At 44.8% G+C, this 22,181-nt stretch overlaps 1 protein-coding gene across 1 annotated transcript in view; it reads right to left on the reverse strand.

Annotated features, from left to right (window-relative positions):
* Positions 1-1,207: 1,207 nt before the first annotated feature.
* LOC124606379 (octopamine receptor Oamb-like) overlaps positions 1,208-22,181 on the reverse strand; it is a 215,997-nt gene continuing 195,023 nt past the window's right edge. The window contains exons 2-3 of the mRNA XM_047138361.1: positions 11,093-12,631; positions 1,208-1,309 (exon numbers count right to left, since the gene is read on the reverse strand). Of these exons, the coding sequence (XP_046994317.1) occupies positions 1,208-1,309; positions 11,093-11,383 (393 nt within the window). The 5' untranslated portion in view covers positions 11,384-12,631. The remainder of the gene's footprint in view (positions 1,310-11,092; positions 12,632-22,181) is intronic.

The raw sequence follows: 22,181 nt of genomic DNA on the forward strand, positions 1-22,181 counted from the left end.
AGTGACCTTCTTGCTATTTATCTACGTTTTGCATGTGTAAACTATGACGTCACATCCATAATGTCTTTGGCTAATTCATTTAATTATTATCAGAGCATGTCGCCACTTCAACTGCTGGCCACCTCACATGCTACTTGAAGAAATCGCCAACGCATGCCACTAAGAATAGCTGTGTAAAAGATGCCTCCCTCCTGATCATAATGGATAACCATCGAAACGCATTGATGATTAAATAACTTTAATCACAATTTTTCATTCTACTTAAGCGCCACAGTTCTCAAAATACAGTCCATAATAGATGTAACTGCTGTCTATTTTGTACTGATAATGTATAGTCACGTAAAACATTTTTACGAACCACAGCTGCATTTGTATCCCACTATCCCAAGCTACCTCATCATTCATCATCAACGCTATTTCACAAACTATCTTATATTCTGGTCATCTGCAGCTGTTGAAAGGCATGATTTTATGAAGAATTCTGCTAACAGCTGGCAAAATTGTTTTCTATTAAAACACAACCGGTTTCGTGGTCTAAAACCGCATCATCAGATTCAGCCTACACGATAGAAGGCAAAATACAGTCTCACCACATTTTGTGGACGCTAAAATTGATAACGGAATGTCTAAAATACACTCACAAATTTACCCATCGCTCCTAGCTAAAATTTAGTACTCTGTGAACATTGTTAATACTGAGTAGTAAATTTTCACTAGGAGCGATGGGTGTGACGAACTTTTTACGCTGGGAGTATACTTTAGATATTCCTTCATTAAATTTAACACCCATAAAATGTAGTGACACTGTACTTTGCTTTTTAACATGTGGGCTGCACCTGATGAAGCGGCTTTAGGCAGCGAGACGGTTGTCTTTTAATAGACAACAATTTCACCAACTGTTAGAGGAATTGTTCTTAACATCAACACTATTTGTCTCAGTTCCCATTAAGTTATAGAATTCTTGACCGAGAGAAAGCCTGCCAACACTCGTTTACTGCATTTTCTTTGCCTTCAGTTTTCAATATTTACTTGCTAAGGGTCGTCGGATTATACTTCAACCAATCTGTGCTTTTTCTTTTCTTCTTTGTACTGATTTTTATTCCTGTAGCGTACTCAGCTTTGTGGAGGGAGGAACTTCATGCACAGCATCGAGCAGCAGGTGTGAATGTCGCTCCCGTATGAGGTCACGACGAAAATAGCTATTCCGCTAGAGCAGGGCGTTGTTGCGCGTCCTGTCTGTATTCCGCACCTGTAACCCTATTCTCCGCGGCTCCATTTCTGATGACATTGGATTCTGGATTTCCTGGAACTGGCTTCAAACGTATTACATTTTACATAGACGCTGTTCACACAACTACACAACCAAATCGTACTGCTAGATTAGGGGTGTATTTTCGAGTACGTTAGACAAACTGTTTAGATGTTTTCCACGCCAGCATTAACGACAAACTGTTTAGATGTTTTCCACGCCAGCATTAACATTCGTAGAACGTAAAAGGAGAGGTGTAGTTCTGACAGTATTCAGCGCGCTCATTCTGACAATGTTTCTACAGCGTAGCTATTTCATTGCATTTACTATTGTAAAAGTTATCTTTGACACAGGTAATGCCGAAAGACATCTACATTTCAGTGAATATACTTCAGCACTCATTGGTCTTCTTTTGTTTAAGCACTGATATATTCTATTCTGAACAGTTATTTATTTTTTTTGTAAGTTCCCATTAAACAGCGCAGAAAGCAAACAAGATCCTGTGGAAGCACTTTCCGTGGTCTGTGGGAACTAGTTCCTAAATACATTGGTTCAAATGGCTCTGAGCACTATGGGACTCAACTTCTGAGGTCATTAGTCCCCTAGAACTTAGAACTAGTTAAACCTAACTAACCGAAGGACATCACACACATCCATACCCGAGGCAGGATTCGAACCTGCGACCGTAGCGGTCTCGCGGTTCCAGGCTGCAGCGCCTAGAACCGCACGGCCACTTCGGCCGGCTGGCCTAAATACATTAAAACGTGACTTTAGTATACAGAGAGTCTTTCAAAAACATTCAAAAGATTCGTTTATACATCACAAGACTATATCTCTTACATAAACGGAAATACAAACTTGGAATGAATTTTAACTTGGGCGTAGGAAAACAAAGTTTGTTTTTTCGAAAGAACCAAGCAATTATAGAAGGATACATCTTTTACATGTATGTATATACAACCCCTGGCTACTTCTTACAATTACGTCTTATATCAAAGTTTTCATTTAACCGTTCAGAAGCGTTCAGTGTTTCCTCAACACGATGCACTACAAGCATCCAGACCACTGGTAAGTAACCGGCTATTCGCTGGCTGGATCCTGTCCGCGACTGATTTCAATCAGACCCGAGGATAAATTTCGTGGGAGAGAAGGCGTAACAGAAAATGTTTGCCAAAGCGAGGATACAATTCGGTTGAAGCTAGTTTTATAATTAACAGAAAGAAGGCCAAATTGATAAAGACTTTTGCTGGAGGTGAGTTCGTGAATGAATGGCTCTTGGGCACTGCAGAAGTACTATATGCCGATAAAGAGTCCGAACAAAGAAGTTTATCGGGAAGAACAGTTGTTAGGCGAATTAATGTGATGGTTGACGAAATTAACAAATATTCTCTTCAATAATGCTATGTGTATATTTTGTATTGGTATGTTGGCTTCTAAAAGTCGAGGGCCGCAAATTGATATTCGTGGCATGGTTGGCTCTGAGCACTATGGGACTCAACTTCTGAGGTCATCAGTCCCCTAGATCTTAGAACTACTTAAACCTAACTAACCTAAGGACAGCACACACATCAATGTCCGAGGCAGGATTCGAACCTGCGACCGTAGCGGTCGCGCGGTTCCAGACTGTAGCGCCTAGAATCACTCGGCCACCCCGGCCGGCATTCGTGGCATGCACTACACATTATTTAAGTAACGACTAATTTATTGTGGGGGCTTAAACCATTTTAACCCTTATCTGTAAAGATGGTCCAAGACTGAAACCGGTTAATATTTGGGTTTAAAAAAAAAGCAGCTGATGGTTCAAATATGCATTTTATACATTGCAAGAAGTTGTGTGATCGTGCTTCCATATTTGAAGCATTTGCGATCGCCTTGAATGAGAGCACTGATTTGTCAGACACAGCAAAATTAATAATTTTTGTTCGTTGTGTGAATATAGCAGATACAACAGAAGAATTATTAGCATTATGGCCGTTAAAAGGAAACACTACTGGTGAAGGTACTGTTGAAGTAAAAATATCACCTGAACCTTCAATCTGGGGTGGTGTTAACGAGCTGGAATTAGTTCTGAAGGAACACTTACTACGGTCGGTTAACGAAAAGATTTTATTGGCGTACTACATAAAAAATCTAATGAAATAAGAATTGAAGAGTCAGTTTACAGTTCTTCACTGCATTATTAACCAAAGAGGTGTATATGCGACCCGTCAACTTAAGTATGCGGAACAGATCCACGGGCCAGGAAAGGTTTCTCACGCCTTATCTACACTTCTGCTTGTGTTTCTGGAGCTACTTCATCTTGTTTTCTACGCAGCGGCGCAGTTTATCCAAAGTTGTTGTAAATGGAGGCACACAGGCAGAGTCTTTCACAAATCTTCACAAGAAAGAAATCACGTACCGCGAAATCAGGCCACCTTGGAGACGACTGGAGCAGTGCGGGGTCCGAATGGCTGGAGGAGGTCCTGTGGGTGTGTCCTCAACGTAAATCACGCAGAACCCTGGTAACTAAGTTGCCTCTAATGAAACGGAGAAGGTGAAACTCCAGCCACATGGATAGTAGGCGTGCGAGCCGCGGACCTGTCTGCTCTAGATAGAACCTGCCAAAAATCACATGAATTCATAACTTCCAACAGGCACCAAGTTTGACAATTCTTGATCAGAAAAGACAGCCTCCAGTGTTTACTGTTTTCCGCACTTTCTAACTCATGAGCTTTTTATTATCATATTTTGTGCCCAGTAATCGACGTCTGAAATGAGGATAGACTTTGGCCAGTCGTGAAGGACAGTCTGGAACACGTTATTTGGCGAGGAGAGTTTCGGTCAGTTAGGACAGCACAGGCTTGAGGCAGTAATGCATGGACAGCTTTCAGACAGGACACAGGTCGACTACAGAGAAACAGGAGAAGAAAGAGAGAGAGAGAGAGAGAGGGGGGGGGGTGAGATATAGACTTTCTGGTGGTTCCTGTTCAGCTCTGGATTCATGACTCTGTGCAGCTCTGTGCTGACATGTTCATCGTGAAGATTAACGTGGAAACTTGGCATGAGATTACTTGAAGCTACTCTAGTTGCGTGATACCAGTTACGGAGAGGTAAAGCCCAACGCTGCGCAGCTTAGCGTTTCAAACCAGTGTAACAGTTGTTGGGATTCAACATGCTTTGTACTGTGACATATTCAGTCTTCATTCACGTTGGCCATAAATGTGTTTCTTAATAACACCTTCAAATCGTAGGCAAAATGAATAAATCACATTCTCATTCATTCAAATATGTTTGATAATTTCGAAGGATTCTTCAACAATTTATGGGTAAATTCTTTATTATGTGCTGGCTTAGAATGCCACGTGGTTCATGTACAAGTTATTGTATTCTTCCTTGTACAGGATGGGCAAAAAAAGGGGCCCGGAGAACAGAGTTACAGGGTATAAAGAAACACAGCAGAGGAAAGGAAATACAGTACGAACCGGATTATAGCAGATGTTGAAGGTGACCACCATTCTCATCTCTTGGCACACTTTTGGACCCTGGTCAGCTAGCTGTTGGAGGCGAATCTAATCTTGAGTACTGGAATGTTCTGCTGCAGTTCTTCAAGACTATTACGGTTATTTTGATACACAAAGTAATCGCAGACTGACAGATCAGGAGACCCACTTGGCCAGCTATGACCGCAACCAGACTAACGGCTGCTAACAATTTCCGCGATGCATGAAAATTGTGTAAATATGCTTCAAGGTTCGGCTATCTCTATGGGCAGTTACTTCATAATGTTGGAAGTAGCTGTAGCTCTTTTCCTCCTCCGGTCTCTTGCGACAGGTGGTGGTGGTGGTTAGTGTTTAACGTCCCGTCGACAACGAGGTCATTAGAGACGGAGCGCAAGCTCGGGTTAGGGAAGGATTGGGAAGGAAATCGGCCGTGCCCTTTCAAAGGAACCATCCCGACGTTTGCCTGAAACGATTTAGGAAATCACGGAAAACCTAAATCAGGATGGCCGGAGACGGGATTGAACCGTCGTCCTCCCGAATGCGAGTCCAGTGTGCTAACCACTGCGCCACCTCGCTCGGTTCTTGCGACAGGAATCGTGTTGATTTGGTAGGACTGAAGCATTTTCTGGTGAACTGCAGCCACATTTTCTGTTGTGCTGGTAAAATTCAGTTTGTTTCTTGACTTGTTCAAAACAGATCCTGTCTGAGCCATTTTAGGACTAAGCGTTGCATGGCACTCTTTTCTGTAACTATGACACCATTAATCTTCTCAGTAAACATTTGACTACACCGTTTCTACGACTTTGTTGTCACGGAACTTCCGACAACGATTACCCACTGCTCCAACATGAGTACCACCCTTCCCTTTGAACTGCTCCGCTCACACTGACACATCCCGTACTATGTTCTGAACGGGTGTGGATCACGTGACGGGCTTTCACGCGGTGTGCGTGTCACGGGGTGTGATTATAGGCATACGTTCACGTCTGAGCGTATTCACTCGTCCGGGATACTTTTATTTGGCCCAACCTGTACTATGAGTTGTGTCCGAAGTTGAAATAATCTTTAATACAATCTCTCCGCACTTATTTAGCTTTCTTTGCCACTTTTAAATTCGTTGTTGAAACGTAATGATTCTACGTAACATGACATACAGTTGTGTACCTTGCAGTTAAGCTGAAGTAGAGATTGTTCTTCGATCATCTGCTTTCAAGTAAAATTGTGTATTCCTATGGTGGTGGTGGTTAGTGTTTAACGTCCCGTCGACAACGAGGTCATTAGAGACGGAGCGCAAGCTCGGGTGAGGGAAGGATTGGGAAGGAAATCGGCCGTGCCCTTTTAAAGGAACCATCCCGGCATTTGCCTGAAACGATTTAGGGAAATCACGGAAAACCTAAATCAGGATGGCCGGAGACGGGATTGAACCGTCGTCCTCCCGAATGCGAGTCCAGTGTGCTAACCTACTGCGTCACCTCGCTCGGTGTATTCCTATGAGACGCTTTCAGAGTCAGCATTATTTCGTTGAGCAGCAAAACTACTTCCAGCTTATCTGCGAGAAACTTCTCTGCGGGATCCTCATCTTCGTAGTAGTCGACGATATCTCAGGCTCTAATAATTGTGTTATTATTGTACTACATTTAAATTCAAGATTTGTGTGGAAAAATGCTAAGACTCCAGTCTGAAATGATGAAAACACTGCCCTAACTAAGACTTCTCTACGAATATCCTCTTGAAATACATTCAGACAGCATTTAATTAAAATTTCGTGGGTCAATAACTATCATGTGATAATAGTGTATTTCAAATAGGGCACTGTTCTGTAGACAATGTTCTATGCAATCATCATTACGAAGACAGGGGAACCTTATAACATTAACTTTTAGTTTCGATGCCTAAGCTGAAATCCACCCAACTTCATAATTTCGTTAAAGTAGATGGTACAATTTTATGAAATCAGGTGAAGATTTTTGAAAAATACCGTTTTAAATTATGGCTTGGCTGCTTGTCAGATGTAGTATCGGAGCGGTGATAAATTTTCATACTGATTTTGATTGTGATACTAGTGCCATCATACGACGTCTTTGCATAATCGAAGAACGTTGATGTTTGAATAGAACCTTCCTCATTCTAAGGCGCATCTGAGTATGGATAAAAGCTACAAGACATTCACTGCTATTCCAGAAAACATTTGCCACACTTTCAGTTTGAAATATTGCTTCGCAGCTCTCAGTGAATGCCATCAGGTCAACTCTCATCATCCGACTTTTTCGATAAGAAAGATTCAAAAAATAAGTTAAACATTGTTTTGGCTTCCAAGATAACTGTTATAGAATGATGCACCACACATCAAAGCGACGCAGATACATTACACACCACTGGCCATTAAAATTGCTACACCACGAAGATGACGTGCTACAGACGCGAACTTTAACCAACAGGATGAAGATGCTGTGATATGCGAATGATAAGATTTTCAGAGGATTCACAAAAGATTGGAGCCGGTGGCGACACCTATAACGTGCTGATATGAGGGAAATTTATAACAGATTTCTCATACACAAACAGCAGTTGACCGGCGTTGCCTGGTTAAACCTTGTTGTCATGACTCGTGTAAGGAGGAGAAATGCGTACCATCACGTTTCCGACTTTGATAAAAATCGGATTGTAGCCTATCGCTATTGCGGTTTATTGTATCGCGACATTGCTGCTCGCGTTAGTCGAGATCCAATGACTGTTAGCAGAATATGGGATCGGTGGGTTCAGGAGGGTAATACGAAACGTCGTGCTGGATCCCAACGGCCTCGTATCACTAGCAGTCGAGATGACAGGCATCTTACCCGCCTGGCTGTAACGGATTGTGCAGCCACGTCTCGAACCCTGAGTCAACAGATGGGGACGTTTGCAAGACAACAACCATCTGCACGAACAGTTCGATGACGTTTGCAGTAGCATGGACTATCAGCTCGGACACCAAGGCTGCGGTTACCCTTGACGCTGCATCACGGACAGCAGCGCCTGCGATGGTGTACTCAACGACGAACTTGGGTGCACGAATGGCAAGACGTCATTTTTTCGGATGAATCCAGGTACTGTTTACAGTATCATGATGGTCGCATCCGTGTTTGGCGACATCGCGGTGAACGCACATTGCAAGCATGTATTCGTCATCGCCATACTGGCGTATCACTCAGCGTGATGGTATGGTGTGCCACTGTTTACACATCTCTGTCTCCTCTTGTTCGCATTGACGACACTTTGAACAGTGGACGTTAGATTTCAGATGTGTTACGACCTGTGGCTCTGCCCTTCATTTGATCCCTGCGAAATCCTACATTTCAGCAGGGTAATGCACGACCTCATGTTGGAGGTCGTGTACGGGCCTTTCTGGATACAGAAAATGTTCGACTGCTGCCCTGGCCAGCACATTATCCAGATCTCTCACCAATTGAAAATTGTGGCCGCGCAATTGGCCCGTCACAATACGCCAGTCACTGTGGTATCGTGTTGAAGGTGCATGGGCAGCTGTACCTGTACACGTCATCCAAGCTCTGTTTGACTAAATGCCCAGGCGTATCAATGCCGTTATTACGGCCAGAGGTGGTTGTTCTGGGTACTGATTTCTCAGGATCTATGCACCCAAATTGCGTGAGAATGTAATCACATGTCAGTTCTATTATAATATATCTGTCCAATGAATACCCGTTTATCATCTGCATTTTTTCTTGGTGTAGCAATTTTAATGGCCAGTTGTGTTGTTTTTTCAACGTAGTCTTTGTAAACAACCATCTGAACGTTCTAGTGATCGTTAAGTTCTTCGAGGATAGAAATCCACTCCTTGGTCACGGAGCCATTTCGGAGCCTCTCTGTGAACATCCGCATTGTCAGAAGTCCTGTGACTGTTGCGAAACAGTTCAGCAGTTGCCTGCTCATTGAAGTCTGTGACAGATGACGGTGGTCTTCCCTCACGATCAGCATGACTAACATCTGAGCGTCTTACGTCAAATCAAGGTCACTATTTTACTACAACTGGACGCGGCATTGCATTTGGTCCATATCCTACCAGAATTCACGTAAATACGTGCGAAATTTAGACATTTATTCCACAAACATTGCACTGTACCGTGCACGGATTTGGGCTACGTTTCTCTCCGACACTGTGACCGATCTGTTATACATACCACAGCAGAACTGAATCCGCAGGAAACCCGGAACCTGTGAGCGAACTGACAATACACCACTCTTGTTGCCTAATGGACTTAGTGTGGCATAACGTGTGTAGCTTACTTCTTGAAGTCATTTCGTGCAGTACAATATCAACAATCTTGAATTATGGACTACGTTCGAAGGCAACAGTATTTTATAAATACGCTCTACGAGAAAATGATTAACAAATCAATTAAAAATATACGACGCTTCACGAAGGAATTACATCGAAGTGACAGGAATTACACGAAAGGGATGGTACTCGCCAGATGTGACGCACATGCTGAGACAAACAAATGATTACAATGCATGTACAGACAAACTAATCATTAAACTGAAATGTAGACTTTCACGGCCGGAAATGTCATGTCCATTATAATTATCCGGCTGTTATGCCGTGGTCGGTTGATGAATTCTATGTCAATTCCCAGCAATTGACATAGAATTCATCAACCGACGACGCCATAACAGCCCGGATAATTATAATGCACAAACTAATCATTATAGTTTGCGAAAAAATGAGTGATTTATTCAAGAGAAAGAGCTTCACATATTGAGCAAGTCAATAAACGTTGGTCCACCTCTGGCCCTTACGCAAGCAGTTATTCGGCTTGGCATTAATTGATCGAGTTGTTGTATGTCCTCCTAACAGGATATCGTGCCAAATTCTGTCCAGTTGGTGCGTTAGACCGCCAAACGCTCGAGTTGGTTGGAGGGCCCTGCCCATAATGCTCCAAATGTTCTTAACTGGGAAGAGATTTGGTGAACCTGTTGCCAAGGTGGGGTTTGACAAGCTCGAAGACAAACAGTAGAAAGCCTCACTGTATGTGACCGGCATTATCTTGCTGAAGTGTAATCTCAGGATAGTTTGTCCTGAGGAGCAACAAAACGGAGTGCAGAATATCGCCGACATACCGTTATGCTGTGAGGGCGCCGCGGATAACAACCAAAGCAGTACTGCTACGAAATGAAATGGCGCCCCATGAGTCTTGGCTGTCGGGCTGTATGACTGTCCTCAGTCATATTGATATTCCACCACTGTTCGGGGCGTCGCGAGACACTTATTCGTTGGTCACATCAGTCAGGAACGTCACTGACTGGAGCGTAATTGTCTTCAGTAGTGAGTCCCGCTTCAAATTGAGTCCCAATGAGAAGACCCCTTTGGTTGTCATTCGTGGCAACCTAAGTGCACAGCGGTACGACGACGACCTTCTACGCTCTTTTTTGCAGCCCTTCAACGTAACCCATTCTGGGCTTACATTTCAGCAACAAAATGGCCAACCGCACGCAGGGAGCGTTTGTACTGCTTGTCTTCGTGTTTGTCAAACATTACCTTGGCCAGCAAGGTCACCGGATTTATCTGCAATTGAGAACATTTCGAGCATTGTGTGCAGAGCGTTCCCACAGGCTCGGGATGTTGAGTATGTAACGCGCTAATTGGACAGAATTTGGCACCATAACCTTCAGGAGGGTACCCAACAATTCTATCAATCAGTGCCAAGCCGACGAACTGCTTTCATAAGTGTCTGAGACGCGCTGTTGACTTGCTTAGTTTGTGAAGTTTTCTCACTTTAATAAACTGTCAGTTTTTTTCCTGAAACTGTAATTATTATTTGGCTAAACATGCACATCATGTCTATCAATTTCCTGCCCATTCTGATAATTCCTTGCAGGGAACGGCCTTGTCGCAGTGGATACACCGGTTCCCGTCAGATCACCGAAGTTAAGCACTGTCGGGCGTGGCCGGCACTTGGTTGGGTGACCATCCGGTCCGTCACGAGCTGTTGCCATTTTCCGGGGTGCTCTCAGTCTCGTAATGCCAATTGAGGAGCTACTCGACCGAATAGTAGCGGCTCCGGTCAAAGAAAACCATCATAACGACCGGGAGAGCGGTGTGCTGACCCCACGCCCCTCCTATCCCCATCCTCAGCTGAAGATGACACGGCCGTCGGATGGTCCCGATGGGTGGCTTGTGGCCTAAAGACGGAGTGCTCTGATAAATCCTTCGTGGTGCGTTCTTCTTTTTCTTACTGTGTATTTAACAACTAAATAGTGAACAGGAAAGCGTGCCCAGATCGGTAAATAGATTAACGACATACTCGAGAAGAGACGAATATGAGACTGAATTCCGAAAGAGTAAGAAACAGACGGCAGCGCGTACCTTGAATACTTCCCAGGCGGCGCTGAAGGGCAGCACGGCGACTCCGACCAGGAGGTCAGCGACGGCGAGCGAGACGATGAAGAGGTTGGTGACGGAACGCAGCTTGTGCGACAGGAACACGGCGGCCACCACCAGGCAGTTTCCCGCCACCACCATGACGTCGATGATGGCGAGCACGCCCAGCGTGGCCACATTGCGGCCCTCGGTCCACGCGATCTCGGGCTCCTCAGGACACCACTGGGTCTCTAGTGAGCCGTTGCCGGACTCGGCGCCACCGCTGACAGAGTCCATCGCAGATGTGGCCCTCCTCCGCTACAGGTGCTCAAGTCAGAAGCGATGTTCTGGCGTGCAGAACCGAAAGGATCTGTCGAATTCCACACGGCGACCACTCTAGATCACTTTGGGAATCTGTTTGTGGCCAATAGGTCGTCAGAAAGGTCTTGTTTTGTACCACAGGTGCTTTTGTTCTAATCCTAAGTCGGCTTCTGTAATCACTCAAGTCACACCTCACCTGAATGAACACCTAGCAGGTTACCTAGCTATCATGTAGCAATTATACACGTAACATGTTCAGCGAAAATATTACTTGAGTGTAGAAATAGTTTTGGATTCTGTCCAAGTGACCTTTGATAAGGAATCAGAGCAGGCTATGTTTCTCAGACATGTTATAATCTTCTTTGGCCTTTATTTAGCACACATAATTAACTAACTACAAAGGTTCAACTGCAGAAACGCATACATCACAAAAGGAGAAACAACACGAGGTAATAAGAAAACACCTACAATATAGCTAAACGAAAACTGTAAACCTTGTCAGTGTACGGTGAAGTAACTATGAGATTTGTACGGTGATAGTTGAATACCATGACATTTCCTTCCTGAAAGTACTCCTAGTTTACTTGATCGCAACGTTCTGGTCAACCAACTGTACCACAACACATTCACGTTGGTGCTACATATTCGCGTCGATCCATCAATGCAAAGAACAAGCATCAGACACAGAAGTACGGTTTCCGTTTGAACTCCAGACTGAAGGGAAGATTCCATTTTTGAGTATCATCTAGTTGCTGTCAGAAGCAGGAACGGTCATCACTGATAAATCTGAAACTAACAGACGATGAAAGTGTTTGCGAGAAAGTTTCAGGTGAGGCGAGTCGTCCAGTGTAATAGAGCAGCACACGATAGCCTCAGCAAGTTTTTTCATTCATCGACTCAGCCGACTCAGCCGATCGTCATGTTTCTTCCTTGGCTGAGCTTCTGACCCAACGATGGGAAATCTGTATTTACCGTAACTTCTGATGCACCAAAAATAAATAGCTCACAGATGCTGCAGTTTGGAAAACAGAAGTAAACGGTTAAAACCAGAATTCGAACGTTCGTAGCAGTGTGACACTTGTTACGGCGTAGAAATCTCACTGGATGGTTGCCAGACTACTTCCTACGATGGATTGGTGGATCAGTGTAGAATGGTCGCTCTTGGCCCGATGATTGTCTGCGCGTGGTCGTCACGTTACCAAGCTGCCCCGGCCGCTCCGGTACCTGGAACAAGGTACCACAGGTATCAGCCTAGTATATACACTCAGGTATATAGACACATAGAAAAGTTTAAAAATGAAATAATGAGCGGGGCTGAAGGATGAATTATAGTACTTCCATGAGAAAAATATGTTAAACTTTCAAGAATTAAAAGATAAACACCACTGGCTCAAGGAAATACCTGAAGAACTGAAAAAAGACTCCAGGACTTATTACATGTAAAACATTTAAAGTGTAAGGTGAAATCTACACGATAACAATTGTTTGTCCTGAAAAATCTCTTCGTATAACTGTTAATTTGTTTGTCCTCCTTATGCGTCAACTAATTGTAGAAATTTTTCTACATACCAAGCATTTCATCGCTTCAAACACAGTGTATTGAGTAATGTATACATTTATTTGCACTTTCAGTAACGTAAAAATTGAAAGTAAAGCAAAAGTTTTGACTTAAGGTCTCGATACCAGGATCCCCACAGTACCGTTCTGGAATGTTTCCATTTTGCTATCCGCTATCTGGAATCTACGTTAAAACTGGTTCATGGCTCGCCCGCTCGCTCCAAAAGTGCCAATTTTTCTAAACGCTTGACCGACTGGGGCTTCCATTTCTGTCACTCTCATTTCTGGTCAAGCCTTGCATGTATCATAAAAAGCCGCTGGGTGGTAGGCTCGTTGTCTTTGTGAGCTGTCTAAGTTGCTAAACACGGGTGCTTCACAGTGCCACTTCCTTAGAACAGAACTCAACAGAACACTGAGAAGCACTCATTTTTGGAAAACGCCTTTTCGGCAGCGGAAGTAGTCAAAAATGGCTCAAATGGCTCTCAGTCCAATGGGACTTAACATCTGAGGCAATCAGTCCCTTAGACTTAGAACTACTTAAACCTAACTAACCTATGGACATCACACACATCCATGCCTGAGGCAGGATTGGAACCTGCGACCGTAGCAGCAGCGCGGTTCCGGACTGAAGCACCTTGAACAACTCGGCCACAGCGGCCGACGGGAAGTAGTCATTAGCCGTTAATGACGTATGTTGCCCACCATCTTCTTCCCTATGTAATAAAGCTTGGTAGCTTGTCAAATGAGAACAAAATTTACAGCTCCAAAATGACGTTGTTTGCCTGTAAGTATTGTCATTTCCTTCGACAACAATGTCATAAACGTCAAGTCAGTCCATTATACACTGAAGAGCCAAAGGAACTGGTACATCTGCCTGATGTCGTGTAGGGCCCCTGCAACCACGCAAAAGTGTCACAACACGACGTGGCATGGACTCGACTAATGTCTGCAGTAGTGCTGAAGGGAATTTACACTATGAATCCTGCAGGGCTGTCCATAACTCCGTAAGAGTACGAGGCGTTGGAGATCTCTTCTGAACAGCATGTTGTAAGGCACTCCAGATAGGCCCAATAAAGTTCATGTCTGGGGAGTTTGGTGGCCAGCGGAGGTGTTTAAACTCTGAAGAATGTTCCTGAAGCCCCTCTGAAGCAATTTTGGAGGCGTGAGCTATCGCATTGTCATGCTGGAATTGCCTAAATCCGTCGGAATGCACAATGAATGTGAATTGATGCAGGGGATCAGACAGGACGCTTACGTATGTGTCACCTATCACAGTCATATCTAGATGTATCAGGGGTCCCAAATCACTCCAATTCCAAACGCCGCACACCATTACAGAGTCTTCACCAGCTTCAACGGTCTCCTGCTCACATGCAGGGTCTATAGATTTATATGGTTGTCTCCATACCAGTACACGTCCATCTGCTCGATACAATTTGAAGTGAGACTCGTCCGACCAGGCAACATGTTTCCAGTCATCAACAGAACAATTTTGACGGGTCCAGGCGAGGCGTAAAGGTTTGTGTCATGCAGTCATCAAGGGTACACGAGTGGGCCTTCAGCTACGAAGGCCCATATCGATGATGTTACGAGTAGTAGCAATTGCAAGATGGATTCTTAAACAGTTAGCCGGCCGCTGTGGCCGAGCAGTTCTAGGCGCTTCAGTCCGGAACCGCGTTGCTGCTACTGTCGCAGGTTCGAATCCTGCCTCGGGCACGGATGTGTGTGATGTCCTTAGGTTAGTTGGGTTTAAGTAGTTCTAAGTCTAGGGGACTGATGACCGCAGATGTTAAGTCCAATATTGTTTCGAGCCATTTTAAACAGTCGCAAGTGATATCAGGACGAACTGAATACGGATATCAGAAAGAGGTCCACATCGGAAAATGCTCTGTAGGAGGAAAGTTTTGCCTGCGCGATTTCGTGCTGTGTCAGACGAGGAATTGTCTCACGGCAGGTATTGTTTCATAGTTGCTATTCCTGAACACTCCGCATATTGTAAACATAAAGATGAAGTTGCTTTTGAAAAACGTTGCGAGGCGTTTCTCTTTGCCTCTGCAGATCTCAGGAGCTTGACGAATGGACTTCGCTAAATTCCGGCGAATGTTCTCCATCTGCTGCTTGGAAAAGCGTTTCCTCTCTACACCGTAACCTTGCAGGACTTTTCCCGAGGATATAAACCACTAGGTCATCCGTAAGTGGTCTGCCTTTAAGCTACCACATTATTCAATGGGACCTCGAAATTTTGAAACGATTTGCACTTTTTGTTAAAGAAAGGAAGGAAGATCAGGTCTAAGCATACCGATGACAGGGACATCATTTGAGGCTTGCACAAACTCGGGTTTGACAAGGATAGGACACATGATTGGTCTTGCTATTTCCAACCAACCGCCCCGACGTTCACCGAAAGTGATTTGCGAAGCCACTAAGAGCCGAAATCTAGATGGCCCCACAAGGATTTTAATTCCGAGGTTTTCTTGTTTCTGTGGTAACAGTGAGGTTACAACAAAAAACATGTAGGTGAGGCCATCACTGAATTGTCTACTGTAATTGGGACCAGTCATGTCGTATGTACATGAGGGAGCAAAATATCTTCGGCATATGAAATGTAGGTTACCTAAATTGAGACGTGAATATATAATTTTTGGATTTATTACTGGGCTCTTTGGAAACTACTTTTTTGAAACCAAAGATATAGTTCACCCACACAGAACTGCCTAAGTGTCTGGAAACAAATCACTTGGAATTCGCAAGCATGAGTACACAATACTTCAAGAAGTTAGTCGTTGGCTAAACATAGATAAATTCTCCATGAAGGTTGAAACATCAGAAGTGGCGACCGCTCCAGAAAAGAGGCCTCGTGAAAATCTACTCACATGATCTCATAATCTGCTTTTATGGGAAACTTTCAAAATATTTTCGCTGCGCTAAGACTTTACGAGTAAATCTCGAGCTTTGATATTAACAAGAAAAAATTATGTTGTTCCTTTGTACTGAAATTTTCAATTTTGTGTAGGTAATAATAGTTCTTATTAAGATTTACTTGAATGATATCTATTTTTAGTGCAAATATCCAGTCCTAGCATGCAAAGAAAAGCTACGGTACCGGCAAGACAAAAGCTAAAAGAGTAACACGGTTTCCTACGGTGAGGAGTGGAATGTCTAGTGATCTAGTTTTGTGATCCATCAACACGAGTCAAATGCAGACGTATCCTGTTGATAAGTTGTTACAAAGCCAGACAGTGAATGTACGAAGAAGGTAAGATAATATTGAAAGAGAAGAGCCCTTATGGAATCACATAACTGCCTCTTGTCTCTCATCATCCTGACGAAAAAGGAAGATAAAGTGCACTCGATTTCCTTTCCGTGTTAAAGTGGCAAAGTTTTAAGCGGCATCCTCCTAAAAGCCCCGAGAACGAGAAAAGTTTTTATTGCGAGATCTTTCATTCCGTGATGACGTCGGAAATGGAGGGCGAAGGTTTCGTCATGTCCGTGTTCTTGGGTAGCAGGTGTTTCAATCTTCAGAAAAAGCAGAAGACCAGTGGAGCGTGTGCGAGGAGTCATCAACTGCCCGTAATTTCCATTTTTGGTAATAGTTATAGTTACTGATTCTACACTATGCGATGAATTTTCAGCTAAATTAAGATTCTATAGTGAAACGCAATGGATTTATATGATAAAAAATTAAGTTTGGTGCAAAGTTTCGTTTAAAGCACACAGGGCCACGTGCTCTGCTGTTAGTGGAAATCACATTCCTCTAAAAGTTAGGGAGTAAGGTAATTCTATTTAAAGTGCTCTATCACGAAAAATGAGAAAATTAGATTTTATTAACACACACCAGATACCGCAAAAAATATTGAAATGACAGAATATTCTGGTGCGCAGTTTTTAAGAAAACTCACAAGCGCACGAAGCAACTGGAAAAAACAGAGCAGTCCGTACGAGAAATTAATGTATAGTTTGTGCAAAACGTACTGAACGAGTGCTCCATAGTTCTGATTCCACAGAAGCCAGTAGCAGTCGGTCGACTTCTGTCACGTGTGTTTTGTTCAAAATGTTCAAATGTGTCTGAATTCCTAAGGGACCAAACTGCTGAGGTCATCGGTCCCTAGACTTACGCACTAGTTGAAGTAACTTAAGTCTGAGGATAACACTCACACCCTTGCCCGAGGGCGGACTCGAACCATCTGCGGGAGAGGCCGCACGGTTAGTGACATGGCGCCTCTAACCGCACGGCCAATCCGCGCGACCACGTGTGTTTTGTATCCAGCCGCTGCCAACATTGGCAATCTAACAATACAGAACCGTAACTACAATCGTAGTTCCGTACTTTACCAAACCATTAAGCAACGTGTAGCGCCCGAAATGGGTGAGGAAAGCGCAGATTGTTCCACCTGCACCCCAAATCTGCCCCCAGCTCTCACTGTGCTGGGCTTCGGCAGACGAAACTTGCATGTTCCAATCCCCACACCTCGTGAAAACTCTGTCAGGTCGCCCTGAACGAACTATACTGTAAGCCGGCCGAAGTGGCCGTGCGGTTAAAGGCACTGCAGTCTGGAACCGCAAGACTGCTACGGTCGCAGGTTCGAATCCTGCCTCGGGCATGGATGTTTGTGATGTCCTTAGGTTAGTTAGGTTTAACTAGTTCTAAGTTCTAGGGGACTAATGACCTCAGCAGTTGAGTCCCATAGTGCTCAGAGCCATTTGAACCATTTTTGAACTATACTGTAAGCACAGTAAATCTGCACAAAATTATCCCAAGCAAATCATCGTCACTGCGTTTCGCTTCTATCATCTTTACTGGACGCTTTAGAACATGTTCGAAAGAACAGTCACTGCGCATTCATATAACTGATTCACTTCAATGGGCAATGAATACATAATCTTCAGGGCGGATGCACATTTACTTTCGACCTTCTATGGGAATCTAATATTAGCGTGCATGAAGGAGATGGACGATTACGAATAGTTGGCACAAGGTGGCTGGGAAAGTGCAGAGATAGTCTAAGCATTTTCCATTAACACCATACCCGGGTGGCCCATTGGTTATAGCAACTTCTAGTAAGCCGGAGATTCTGAGTTCGAGTCCGGGTCTGGCACACATTTTCGCTCCTCACCGCTGATTCCGCACGAAGTCCCGATGCACCTGATATGGGCTGTTCCTTCTCTTTCCTTTCCTTTCCTTCCTCCCCCACCCTCCATCTCCGTCTGAAAACAGAACTGCCACTTCTGCAGTCATCGGAAAGGCTACACCACTCATTACTATGCTCAGTGTGTGATGAGCTATCCCAGCAATCAATCCCATGAATACAACTGACTGCTCGGTACAGGAGAAATATTTGTAGTAAAATGCCAACATGAACGCATTAATAAAAGATCATTTTCGCCACGGGTAAGTCCCAGTTTATCTTGAAAAGTTAGAGCCGCGTGTTTTAACTTTGTAGGAAAGCGGAGTCCGCTATCGTCAGTCGACCGCCCGAGGATAGAGTGCAATCGGAAAGAGCAATCCTGTGCGGTCCGTTTACTGACTTCTCGCGGACGCACAGATCCAAAGGGTGATTCATGTACAAACTCTAGGGACTGATCGATGAGAGGATATGGACCAAAAAAGTGTCTATTTAACTTAAGTCCGGAAATGCATGGTTTTCATGCTAGAGACCATTTATTCAAATGTTAAAATGTATATGAATTCCTAAGGGACCAAACTGCTGAGGTCATCGGGCCTAGACGTACATACTACATAAACTAACTTACGCTAAGAAGAACACACACATCCATGCCCGAGGGGGGACTCGAACCTCTGGCGGGAGCGGCCGCTCAATCCGTGACATGGTGCCTCTAACCGCACAATTACTCCGCGTGGCGACCATTTATTCAATCACACTCTATTAGAGAGACTGCTGTGTAATGCGCGCTGCACCATGCAGTCACAGTATGCGTGGTTTTCTCCTAGAGGGTGGTACGTCATGCTTTAGCGCCCACTCCTGCCATAGTAATTCACTTCTCTTGCCCACTCACCTTGTAGTGGATGAGATACAACGTCGTAAACAATGGTTCCGTATTCTAATGGAGAGCTTGCCGACATGTTGTCTACTTACGGAAAGGAAAAGTTTGGAAATTTGTGGTAAGTTCTATGGGACAAAACTGCTGAGGTCATCTGTCCCTAGGCTTACACACTACTTAATCTAACCTAAACTAACTTACGCTAAGGATAACACACACACACACACACACCGCAAGGGAGGACTCGAACCTCCGACGGGGGCAGCCGCGCGAACCGTGGCAAGGCGGCCTAGACCACACGGCTATCCACGCGGCTTACGGAAAGGTAAGTTGCAACGGGTGGAGGTCAGCAAGGCTGTTTCAGAATCATACCCACCGACAACAACCACAGGATTCAATGTTTGCAACAGTGTTCCTCCGTTTGTCTGAGACAGGTTCGTTTCAGAAAGCAGGAAATCTTGAAATACGTACCCGAAATGTTCGGACTCCATGCTTGTAAGAAAATGTGATTAACACTACGGAAGACGACAGCCGTGTCAGTACTAGGCAGTTGGCTCGCCAGTACGGGGTAAGACAGACTACCCTCATCACTTACAGCCTCTGCCGAGTTTACTAGCGACAGACTTTCCACATTGGCTCAAAAATGATTCAAATGGCTCTGAGCACTATGGGACATAACTTCTGAGGTCATCAGTCCCCTAGAACTTAGAACTACTTAAACCTAACTAACCTAAGGACATCACACACATCCAAGCCCGAGGCAGGATTCGAACCTGCGACCGTAGCAGTCCAGACTGAAGCGCCTAGAACCGCTCGGCCACACCGGCCGGCACTTTCCACATTGGGAGCAGTTTTGTCACTGGTTTCTTTATCAGGCAGTCACGATTCAGAGATTTGTGTCGTCTATCCTATTCACAGATAAGGCCACCTTTACACTCAGTGGTATCTTCAGCTTTCATAGATGTCATCTTTCGGATAATATGCAGAACCAACATGGTATGTGGACAGCGAATCCTCAGCATCGGTGCAACCGGAAAGTGTGGGCCGGGATAATTGTCGACCGTATTTTGGGACCATTCTTCCTTTCAGGTCAGCCAACAGGCTGGAACTCTCGGCGTTTCTTGCGAATGACTTTGCCTCCCCTGCTGGAAGAAGTGCCATTGATGGTTCGAAGAGTAATGCGACTGCTGTATGATGGTGCTCGAGTCCACTTTTCCGTTAATGTACAGACGCATCTCTTGTCAGTTGTTCTTCCCTGGTCGATGGACCGGAGGTCCAGTTATATGGCCTGCTCGTTCACAAGGTCTCAACCCGTGCGATTTCTGGTTGTAGGGCCAACTCAGAAGGATAGTGTACGCAGGTCCCGTTCCAGATGTGAAAACACTGGAGCAGCTTATTCATGCTGCCTTTGACACTGTTCGGATGCAGCCTGGCCGACGTGAACGTCTGAGGCAGAACATGCTATGGCGCGTACACGAAGGGGTTGAGGCGCATGGAAACCATTTTCAGCACATACTGTATCTGTGGCTTCATGGAACATTGCGTATTAGACCGCAGTTTATGTAACAATGTACTATTGAACGAATGAAGTCTCGCATGGAAACCACGCATTTCCAAACATAAATTCATTGGACCTTTTTCTGTTCCGTATCCTCCCATCGATCAATCGCTTGAGTTAAAACACGGTAGAGGAAAACGTACAGTAAAAGAATTTTCATGTGGAGCTGCGATGGCGCAGCGTAATAGACACGAAAGTAATCAGAGAAGCCAGGAAACTTGAATAGGAATCTTGACAGAAAAGCGAGGATACTTACTTGCGAAATAGTTTTGGGTATATTTCGAGATCTTGGATCCGAGAAATAGCACACGATAACTTGACTGGGGTTTCGTGAAAGTAAGATCAGAGGGATTAGAAAGAAGATGGAAGCGTGCGGACAGTGGTCGCTAAGTGAACGGAACAACTAAAAAATTCTGCACACTGAGCCGTGTGTCGGCTCTCAACATATATCGCGCTGTAAAGATTTTTCTGCGTCCTTCCATTCCATCGTTAATTGATTCTTTCATATTTATAGTTATGCTGCGTACGATTCTGTTGAGATTCCCCTCTGGCGGCGTGTCTGGTCTTATCGATCCTCGAGTCGTTGATTCCTGTTATCCTTGTGTAAGGGAATAAGATCTTTGGGGGATGGCCGGCTGATTGCCAAGCGGTGATGAGTCGGTCGGTCGGTTTTTCAAATCGGGAATAACTGAATGTCGGACGATGAGACCGCGGCGTGGCATGGCGGTGGTGAGTTGGCTGTTGTTCCGGGAAGCCGTGTGGTCTATCCTGGCGGTGCGAGACGTGTGGGACGAGTTGATGGCACAAGGCTGTAAGCTCTTGCTGTGAGCACCCGGGGGCCACGGCTGTGGTTCCGAGTCACTACTTGATGGGAGCGGCCACGGATGTCTTTAAATTTTCCGTCTGAAGGTGGGAATGATGGACTAGTAACTCGCCTAACCTGAAGAGTTGTATTTCGCCGCCGTGGGTGCAGAGAAGACGAGGGCTCCAGTGACAGAGCGCGTGGCTGCCTGACTGTGCCCAGTTGGGTACGCTGGCGACGTGTACACGGTCGGGTGTGAGGAACCTCTGCATTGGAGTTCACCTGCTGTTTATCTGATAAACTACAAGTAAAGTTGGCTAAAGGTTTAGATGTTAATTGAAGAATTTTGGTTTGTGCAACCGGCGTCTTTTCTGCCTTGTGGCCTCCTGCGTTCAGGTTTCCTGTCCCTGTCGCCGGTGTATTTATAGGCAGTGATCTTTTCCACTTCTCATTAGTACTGCCCGGTAGGAAGTGTACTTTTGGGCAGTGATTATTGTTTCAGATTGCATTTTTTCTGCCTTGTGGCCTCCTGCGTCCGGATTTCCTGTCCTGTCGACCGTGTAATTATAGACAGTGATCTTTTGGCTTTTTATTAGTACTGCCTGGGACGAAGTGTATTTTTGGGCAGGGATTATGGTTCCTGATTTGATTCCTCCTCCTCCCCTGGCCTCGCATGAGGTCGATGTGATTGCTGAATATGAGGAGTTGTGGGTCTGTTAGTCCGCTTCTAGCCTGAGCATCCCTCGGGAGACAATTGTGGCCGACCTTACACCCGGTCGGTTAGTTATTTCTATCCCAGGACATTTTGGTGGCAGGACATGGTACTAAAGTTGTTAGTTATTGTAAAATGTTAACTG

This window comes from Schistocerca americana, chromosome 3, assembly GCF_021461395.2.
Source record: "Schistocerca americana isolate TAMUIC-IGC-003095 chromosome 3, iqSchAmer2.1, whole genome shotgun sequence".
In the NCBI taxonomy this organism is placed as follows: domain Eukaryota; kingdom Metazoa; phylum Arthropoda; class Insecta; order Orthoptera; family Acrididae; genus Schistocerca; species Schistocerca americana.